The sequence below is a fragment of the Rhincodon typus genome, chromosome 15, assembly GCF_021869965.1.
Source record: "Rhincodon typus isolate 14 chromosome 15, sRhiTyp1.1, whole genome shotgun sequence".
Taxonomy (NCBI): Eukaryota; Metazoa; Chordata; class Chondrichthyes; order Orectolobiformes; family Rhincodontidae; genus Rhincodon; species Rhincodon typus.
In genome coordinates this window covers 34,381,978-34,392,520 of record NC_063346.1, presented here as the reverse complement: position 1 = coordinate 34,392,520, position 10,543 = coordinate 34,381,978, and the positions used below count along the sequence as shown (strand labels likewise).

Here is a 10,543-nt window from a genome sequence, read left to right as displayed (position 1 = left end):
TTTTCTGAAGAAGGGTCTAGGCTCGAAACGTCAGCTTTCCTGCACCTCTGATGTTGCTTGGCCTGCTGTGTTCATCCGCTCTACACCTTGCTATCAAAGTTTTCACTGTAGTCTTCAAATGAAATGTAACCTGAAACTAACAATCCATTGATGACGAGCAACATGTTTTGTTCATCTGAAAAGGGGCTGAAGTTTGTCTTCGACTTATTTGTGATGTTAGCATATCGAATATACCGTTAAAGGGAAAACCTGGAACTTTGATTTTTGTACAAAACCTGTTTACCCATTTTTCATTCTGGGACACAGAGAATGTGCATTGCTCTCTTGGTTGGGGTATGATGAGACTGTCCCTGCAGTTCTAGGTGCTATGACAGGCTCCACTTTGATGAGGGATGAGTTGCTGAGGGGATGGTGAGGATGTTGTTGGTGGTACAATAATGTGAGCCTTCAACAGAAAGAGCAAAGCATACTACAAGCACAAGTCATGTGTTATAAAATACCCAAACAATACCTTGATATTGCTTTTGTTTCAATGTTTTTAGTTTAGTGACATTGTTTCAGTGCTTGCATTTCAGTGCTTTTTTCTATGGAATGGTTATTTATTTGACTTTCAGTTGAAGCCACCATACAAAGTATTAGATTGTCCTCCCACTTTCCCACATTAAGAGACCCTTGTCTCATCTTAGCCCAAAACTCAGCAGAAAGTGCATAACCAGTGGCTTAACATTGAGTCATAGAGTCATACAGCATGGAAATAGGCCCAATGGTCCAACTTGTCCATGCCAACCAAGTTTTCCAAACTAAATTAGTCCCTTTTGCCTGTGTTTGGTCCATATCCCTCTAAACCTTTCCTATTCATATACCAGTCCAAATGTCTTTTAAAAGTTGCAACTATACCTGCATCTACCACCTACTCTGGAAGTCCATTCCACATAGGAACCACCCTCTGTGTGAAAGCATTGCCCCTCAGGTCTCTTTTAAATCTTTCTCCTCTCACCTTAAGATTATGGCCTCTAGTTTTGAACTCCTCAACCCTAGGGAAAAGAACTTTGCTATTCACCTTATCTATGCCCCACATCTTAAAAACCTCTATAAGATCACCCTTCAACCTTTTGTGGTCCAGTGAAAAAAGTTGCACTTTATTCAGCCTCTCCTTATAACCCAAACCCTCCATTCCCGGGAACATCCTGGTAAATCTTTTCTGCACTCTCTCCAATTTATTAATATCCTTCCCATAGCAGAGTGACTGGAACTGTACACAGTGGTCACTTTCAAGAGTTTCACCAGTAGCTTTTAGAGTAGATTTGTAGCTTGGGTTGTGGATGTTGTGGTTGGTTGGCTCGCCGAGCTGGTTCGTTGTTCTGCAGATGTTTCATTACCCTGCTGGGTAATATCATCAGTGCAGCCTCCGATGAAGCGCCGTTGTGTTTTCCCACCCGTTATTTAAACTCTGGAGTCCATTGAGCTGGATTACCTCACTTCCGGTTTTCCTTCGTAATGGAGTGTATATGGGGTCGAGTTGTATGTGTTTGTTGATGGTTTTCTTTGTGGAGTCTGTGGTACTTCATTGGAGGCTGCACTGATGATTTTACCCAGCAGGGTAATGAAACGTCTGCAGAACAATGACCCAGCTCGGCGAGCCAACAAACCACAAATTTCACCAGTCGATTTACTGCCTATAAAAACTTGAACTCCTGTGCTCCTGGCATTTGATGTATGTTATTCTGGCAGTACACTGTTAGTTTGAATGAGGCAATGGCAGCAAACCCAAGGAAATCCCTTTGGTGCACTGGCATAGAAAACATAGTACTTGTACCAATATGTCCAAAGTGGAATAGTAATAGGTAAATTGCGGCTGCAGTTAAATTGGCACTTGCAGGGCCAGTGCCTAATTGGTAATGGTAGTTCAATGTGAATAAATAATAACCGTTGTTCGCTAATTTACTTAGATCTCTTTTCTTTGTGTAGTTGACAAACATAAACAACATCAGTTTAATGGATATGTAGAGACATTTTATTTTCACCAGCTTGTTATCAGAATGTCCACACCAAATTACTGAGAAACTTACTGTTAAAAGTTTGAGATAATTCTTTCCTGCATATAAGTACTTAATAAGATATGGTCTCATGGTGTTGGGGTTGTATATTAGAATACATATGAGATATATTACAATATATTATGAATATATTAGAATAATAAAAGAAGGCAGAGAGTTGAATAAAGATGGTATTTTCAGGACGGCAACTTGTAAGTACTAGTGTGCCACAGGGATCAGTGCTGGAGCCACAATTATTTACAACATATATTAATGACTTGGATGAGGACAGTCAATGTATAATCATAAGTTTGCAAATGACACAAAAATAGATGAGAAAGCAAGTGGTGAGGATGACATAAAGAATCTGTGTTAGGATATAGGTGAGTGAGCAAAAACTTAGTGGATGGAATATAATGTCGGACGCTATGCACTTTGGCTGGAAGAATAGAGAAGCTGAATATTACTTAAATGGAGAAGGACTCCAAAAAGCTACAGCACAGAGGAATTTGAAAGAGTTCTATAACTGCATAAATCACAAAAATCTAGCATCAAAGTTTAGCTTGAAATAGGGAAGGCAACTGGAATGTTGGTCTTTATTTCAAAGGGTATTCAGTATAAAATAGGGAGGTCTTGCTAAAGCTATACAAGGCACCAGTCAGACTACAGCTGGAATACTGTGAAGAGTTTTCATTCCATTATCCAGGAAAGCACAGGTGGCAGTCCGGAGAAGGTTTGCCAGGTTGATTCCAGGATTTTCTTAATTTTGAGTAGGAAAGGGTTGTACTCACTGGAGTTTCGAAAACTGACAGGCGACCTTATTGAAACATAAAATTCATAGCCAGCCTAACAGGCTAGATCTGGAGAGGTTGCTTCCATTTGTAGGGTTGTCTAGGACTAGAGAACATAACCAGAGTGAGGAGTTGCCTATTTAAGACAGAAGCAAGAAGAAATTTCTTCTCTCCAAGGGTTGTGAATCTGTGGAATTCTTTACCACAGAGGGCTGTTGAGGCTAGGTTATTTAGTATATTGAGAGCTGAGATAGACATATTTTTAATCAGTAATGGAATTAGTTATGGGGAAAAGGCAAGAAAGTGGAGTTGAGGATTATCAGATCGATCATGATCTCACTGAATGGTGGAGTAGTCTCAATGGACCAAATGGGCTATTTCAGCTCCTATGGTCTGGATGTATTATCTTGGGTACAGTACAGCTTGTTGCTCCCATTGTAGGGTCAATACCTTAGGTATTGAGTTGTGCCCATTGCCATGACCACAAATCACCAAAGAACATAATGAACTTTTAAAATCCAACAAGTACTTTTTAAAAGAGACATACAGCCAAACATTAACTGCAGATATAAATTCAGTGGCTAACTTCTGAACTTCCACTCTCTGATGCTGAATGTTCTGTACTCAGCAAAGGACTTGCTTTTATCCCCTTGTGTCCCACCTCAACAAGTTTCAGTCATAACACGACATCAAACTATTGTTCCGTTGCCTTCACCTCTGTGCCCATTTCTTTGCACCACCTCCAGTCTCTTCCACCACCTGGACGTCTCCCTCTGGCCTCTTATGTGTACGTGACCTGGTCATCAAGAACTCTTGACGTGACATCAGTCGCCTTAATTTCTCTCAGATCCAACCAGACTTTGTCATCAAACCTACTGACAGAAGTGGTGCTGTTGTTGTCTGGTGTACTGACCTTTACATTGCAGAGGCTGAGCACCAGCTCTTGGACACCCCCTCCTATCTCCCCCCACCATTGAGCATCAGGCCATTGTGTTCTCGACTGTAACCAACATCATCTCATCTGGGGATTTTCACACTACGGGCTCCCAGCTCAGAGTCCCCCAGTCCCTATTGCCCATTTTTGCCTTCTCCCCAAAATCCACAATCAGTACTGCTGTTCCTGCCCCACAGAACCTATTTCTCCCTAACTTGACTCAATTTTTTTCTCTTCTTGTCCAGTCCCTTCTCACTTCCATCTGTGATTCTTCTGATCCTTTATGTCAGTTTCAGAATTTCCAGTTTGCAGGCTCCAGCTGTTTCCTCCTCATTATGGATGAGTAATCCCTTTACATATACATCCCCCATCATCACAATGGTCTCAGGCCTCTCCATTTCTTTCTGAACCAACCCTTCGCCCGCCACCCTCCTCTGCCAGGTTGGCTCGTCCTCACTCTGAATAACTTCTCATTTAACTCATCTCACTTTCTTCAGGTCAAAGGTGTGGCCATGGGTACCTGCATCAACTCCAGTTATACCTCACTCTTTGTGGGGGATGTGGAACATTCCTTGTTCCAGTCCTACACAAGTCCCTCCACACAACACTTTTCTCTGGGACATCGATGACATCATTTGGTGCTGCTTCCCTCTCGCTTTTGGAATTGGAAAAACAGATTCATTTTGCTTCCAATTTCTGTCTTTCCTTCACCTTCACCTGGTCCATCTCTGACTCCTTCCTTCCCTTCCTTGACATCTCTGGTTCCATTTTTGTGGATCGGTTGGCCACCAATATCCATTACAAACCCACCAACTCCCACAGCTAGCTGGATTGCACGTCCTCACCCCTACTTCCTGTAAGGATTCCATTCTATTTTCCCAGTTTCTCCATTTCCATTGCATGTATTCTGATGATGCCACCTTCCACAGGGAGGCTTCAGACAGGTCCACTTTTCCCTCAACTGAGGGTTCCTTGAAATCATGGTTGACAAGGTCTGACCTATTTCCTGCACTCCTGCCCTCTCCCCTTCCCTTTCCCCCCACAACGATAACTTGTCTACTAGTTTGTCTGACTATTTATGGAGTGATGCTTTTGAATTCCTCAGATAGTTGTACTTGCAGACAACAAAGACACTCTTTATAAAGCTTAGTAGAGAAAGCAATAATTAATTGCTGCTAATAGCATGGAAAAGGAATAGGCACTGGGAAGACAAAACTGCTTAGCACTTGTTATGCTGAGTTGCTCCTATGCACCAAACACCATTTTGGCTAAAGCAGGAAAAAGACACAAAAAAAAGAAAAACAAAAATAAATAGTTTTAGATCAAGAATAGCATCCTCAAAAGAAAGTTAAAAAAATTGAGGTGTATGATTTGTACTCATAATGAGGATATCACAGATTCTGGTAGGTGGAGTTTTAAGTTTCTATGGTGCTGGATAGTTTGATTTTTACTGTATTATGCAGGTTTGTTATTAAATCAATGTTCCCATTAATTTGCACATATATCAGGCACTAATAATTGTGATTGTAACGAAGTCAGCCAGGTGGACCTCATACAGTGTGAGTTCCCTGACTGGGGCTGTTAATCTGGCTGACAGATATAAAAAGGACTGTCAGAGGTTCTGCTCACTTTGAGAGCTGGCTCTGAGGAAGCTGGATCAGTGTTAAGGACTTTCTAGGTGTAAATAAAGGATGACTTGGTGACAGGATAGTGGCCTCTGAGGAGTTATTTCAATGATGATCAATCTTGGTGTTCTCCTTCGGACAAACTAAACAATTCTTTCCAAAGGTTCAGGTTGATAAAGTTAAAATGAAGCCAAGCAACTGATAAATAGAACTAAGATGCTTTAAGAGCGAGGTTGCCAGAGCTCGCAAGCCACTGGTGATCTCAAGACTGCAGTGCTTTATCACACACAATATCTGGAAAGCTTTTTTTTCCCTTTTGTAAATATACGTGTGTCTAAATCGACAGAAACTACAAGTTTCCACAATAGATAAGAAACAATGTTGACCAGATGGTCATGCAATCCTAATTCGCAAATTATTCCAAATTTGATTGCTTTTTTGTATCACTTAGATGCCTGTGTACTAATACTTCTTATGACCATTTAAAATTTTGTGAAACTTCTTTTTGACAGGGAAATAATAAAGCTGACGAGAAAGGTGCCAAACCAAAGCATGGATATAGCAACAGAGGGATCCAAGCACAAATAAACAGAGAATTGTTGGAAGGTATAGAAACATTAGTCATGTTCTGAGCAGATGTGGACAGTTATGAGTATTTTATTGAGTCTGCCTTGATGCATATTTACACCTCAATGTACGTGCCTAAAGGTCAGAAATCACACGACACCAGGTTATAGTCCAAGAGGTTTATTTGAAAACACAAGCTTGCTGAGCTTTACTCCTTCTTCAGGTGTTAGCGAGAGACACAGAATCTATGAGTAAAAGGTCAAAGGGTCACACCACTGATGAGGATGTACTAAACAAACCTAAAATGCTATTAAATCTTTAATCAGTTAGAAAGTTTTAATTGATTAATATGTATATGTAAATCCCCTAATTCCTTTCAAGTCCCTGTTCAGTGAGAACTGAAGGTTTTATCAGTGTAAAGAAGAGGTGACATTTTAGGTCAGACAATGCATGTTAGGTGCAAGGCCTTTTTTAGGTTCTGTTTGTGTTTTGGTTCAGAGTAAGACTGGTTTTATTTCTAAAGTAGGAACAAAATAGAATGTATCTGCAAATACAAATTCACCCCATAGATTCATGGGTGTGTGTGTGTGTGTGTGTGTGTGTGTGTGTGTGTATATCGACTGTATAGCATTGATCAGAGGTTCTGTGCAGCAAAGAAGTCCTGTTTGAACCTGTTGGCATATTGGGGGGCAAATCTGGTCCCCATGGCTGTTCCTTGACCACAATGTCTTCACCTTCAACAACCAGTTCTTTATCCAGACACTCAGAAGAGCCATGGGGACCACACAACCCTCACATGGCAAGACATATCAGATCATCGACATGGATTTTACCATCACGCGTGGGAACACCACCCACCATGCGCACGGCAGATACTCATGTGACCCGGCCAATGTTGTCTATCTCATATGATGCAGGCAAGGGTGCTCCGAGACATGGTATATTGGCGAAACCATGCAGACGCTGTGACAACAGATGAATGGACACTGCGCAACAATCGCCAGACAGGGATGTTCCCTCCCAGTGGGTCAAGGATACTTGGCCTCGGATCTTCGGGTAAGCATCCTCCAAGGCAGACTTCCGGATAGACAACAACACAGAGTCACCAAGCAGAGGCTGATAGCCAAGTTCGGTCCCCATGAGGACGGCCTCAACCGGGATCTTGAGTTCATGTTGCACTACAGGTGATCCCACCACACTATACACTCACACACACACACACGCATACATACACACACTCATGCACACACACACACACGCATACGTACACACACACACACACACACACACACACACACACACAATCTCCCTCACACACATACACCCTTTCTCCCTGCGACCCCTTTCCCCACACACACAGACACACAGACAGACAGACTGACAGACACACACACACACACACACACACATTTTCTCTCTCTCTCCCTTACACACACATACTGTCTCTTCTGACCCCCCCACCCCACACACACACACACACACATCTGTGGGGTGAATTTGTATTGGCAGATATGTTCTATTTTGTTCAAAAAGCATACAATTTATAGACAGTCAATGTGGCCTTCTATAAATTCCTACTTTAGAAATAAAACCAGTCTTACTCTGAACCAAAACACAAACAGAATCTAAAAGAGGCCTTACACCTAACGTGCATTGTCTGACTTAAAACGTCACCTCTTCTTTACACTGATAAAACCTTTAGTTCTCGCAGGACAGTGGCTTGAAAAGAATTTGGGGATTTACATGTACGTATTAATCAATTAAAACCTTCTAACTAATTACAGATTTAACAGAATCCTAGGTTTGTTTAACATATCCTCATCAGTGGTGTGACCCTTTGATCTTTTACTTATAGATTCTGTGTCTGATACTACTTCTCTCACTAACACCTGAAGAAGGAGTAAGGCTCAGAAAGCTTGTGTTTTCAAATAAACCTCTTGGACTATAATCTGATGTTGTGTGATTTCTGACCTTGTCCATCCCAGTCCAACACCAGCACCTCCACATCAGCTGTGCCTATAGGACATGAATATTAAACCAGTGTTATTACGCATGCTATCATTGTAAATACCAGACCCACGTCATTTTATGCACCAAATCTGTTACAGTGTGTTTAGCAACCTCACTCTGAACTGACCTTTTAGCCTAGATATTACATGCACCAACTGGTATCATTACTAGGACCATGCTTGTAAGGACATAATTGGGTGTAGGTCTCCTATTTTTCCACTGAAGACTTAATGCTGTGCTTTTTGATTATTATATTTTTCAAAAATGCAGATTCCCTCCAGTGTTTTTGTACTCTTACCCTTATCAGGACTGCGGTACAAGAAACCAAACTTAGAAAGGGGCCAAATAAAAACCAAAAGAACTGCAGATGCTGTAAATCAGGAACAAAAACAGAAGTTGCTGGAAAAGCTTGGCAGGTCTGGCAGCATCCGTGAAGGAAAAAACAGAGTTAACGTTTTGGGTTCCTGAAGGGTCACCGGACCTGAAACGTTAACTCTGTTTTTTCCTTCACGAATGCTGCCAGACCTGCTGAGCTTTTCCAGCAACTTTGTTTTTTTAGAAAGGGACCACCAATTTATGCACACATGTAATAATTTGATGTATCAGCCAGGATCGCAGTGTGATTCAGGTGTGTGTGTTCGAAGCTATGCATGCTCACACACAAGACCATGTTCTTTGCAGCCAAAAGGAATTGTCATTGCATTGCATCTTTTTCATTGAGAGAAGGATATGCAAACTGTCAACACCTGCTGCATTTCCTGTGGCAATGCCCTGAACATTCCAAGCTCTGATGAGTTCAACACTATATATGTGTCTGTCTTTGTTATTGATTGCTTTCTGACTTTTCTTTCACCAACAAAGCTTGTATAATGCATATTTAAGTGTTCATAATTACAGCAGCGAAGCAATTACATCCAAAAATGACACTGATGCTAAAGAGAATTTAAGAGAATTGTTAAGGGAACTTACTTTTTCTCTTAAACATTTCACATCCTAAATAAAACTTGAAAACTCGTTATATATTTCCATCATAAAATATTAAGCAATGACAAGTGCCAGTCTTGGTCATCTGAAACAAACACAACCATTTCATATTGAATAGTTTTCATATGATCCCTGAGTATCAATGTCCTGTGGTGCACTGTTGAGCGGGAACTCAACTGACCATAAAGCCTATGGCAATTGTTACATCACATTGGAAATCAAGCCCTGCTATTCCTGGAGTAAGGAGTTAAAAATTTTAAAACATATGCAGAATTCCACAGTTTAGACTCAGGTTAACAGAAAGCACAGACCCAGAGTTCTGATTTAAATAAATAGATTCTAACAACAGATAAATAATTATGAACTATCTATATATATACATTTACCAGATAAAACTCTAACCTACTTACAGAACTTATTAATGATAGGCAGCATGGCTTTGTGTGGGGAAGGCTGTGTCTCACTAGCCTAAAAGCATTTTTTGAGAAAGTGGCAAAGATGATTGATGAGTGCAGGGTGGTAGATGTTGTCTGTATGGACTTTTCTAGCAAGGTCTCTCATGGTAGGGGAAGTCACATGGAATCCACAGTGAGCTGGTAAGATGGATGCTTAGTCATAAGAAACAGAGAGTAACATTGTAAAGGTGGTTTCTGACTGGAGATCTGTGATCAGTGGTGTTCTGCAGAGATCAATGCTGGGACCCCGTTGTTTGTGACATATATATATGAATGATTTGGATGAGAATAAAGGTCGTCTGATTAGTAATTTGGTGGATGGCACAAAAATTGGACCAGCTGTGGATAGTGAGGGGGATTGCTAGAGGATACAGCAGAATATGAATAGGGTGGGGACTTGGGTGGAGAAATGGCAGATGGAGTTTAATCTGGACAAGTGATTTGGTGAGGTGATGCATTTTGGAAGATCTAATGCAGGAGGGAAGCATATGGTAAATGGCAGAATCCTAAGTTGCATCAACATTCAGAGCTATCGAGGTGTACAGGTCCACAGTTCCCTGAAAATGGCAACACAAGTGAATAAGTTGGTCAAGAAGGCATATGGCATGCTTTCCTTCATCAATTGAGGCATTAAGTATAAAAATCAATAAGTCATGTTGCAGCTGTATCAAACTTTAGTTAGGCCACATTTGGAATATTGCATACAGTTCTGGTCAACTGCCAGAAGGATGTGGTAGCTTTGGAGAGTGTACAGTGAAGGTTTGCCAGGATTTTGCTTGGTTTGGAGGGTATTAGTTATGAGGAGAGATTGGACAGACTTGATTTGTTTTCACTTGAACATTGGAGGCTGAAGGACAACCTGATAGAAGTTTACAAAATTATGAGAAGCATGGATAGAATGGATAGTCTGAGTCTTTTTCCCAGGTTAGAGTTGTTAATTACTAGGGGACATAGGTTTAAGGCAAAAGGAGGTAAATTTAAAGGAGATGTGAGATGAAGGTTTTTTTTTACAAAGTGGGTGGTAAGTGCCTAGAATGTGCTGCCAGAGGAGGTGGTAGAAGCAGATACAATAGCAACTTTTGAGGCATCTTGACAGATACATAAATAGGGAATTGAAGGAAATGGGCTATGTAGAGGCAAA

At 41.1% G+C, this 10,543-nt stretch overlaps 2 protein-coding genes across 2 annotated transcripts in view; both read left to right on the top strand.

Annotated features, from left to right (window-relative positions):
* The window catches only part of vps35 (VPS35 retromer complex component), a 159,204-nt gene that overhangs the window by 30,200 nt on the left and 118,461 nt on the right, over positions 1-10,543 (top strand). The gene's annotated exons all lie outside the window — the stretch shown is intronic.
* Positions 1-10,543, top strand: part of mylk3 (myosin light chain kinase 3) — a 46,324-nt gene that overhangs the window by 1,841 nt on the left and 33,940 nt on the right. Inside the window, exon 2 of the mRNA XM_048605667.1 lies at positions 5,899-5,992. Within this exon, the coding sequence (XP_048461624.1) occupies positions 5,899-5,992 (94 nt within the window). The remainder of the gene's footprint in view (positions 1-5,898; positions 5,993-10,543) is intronic.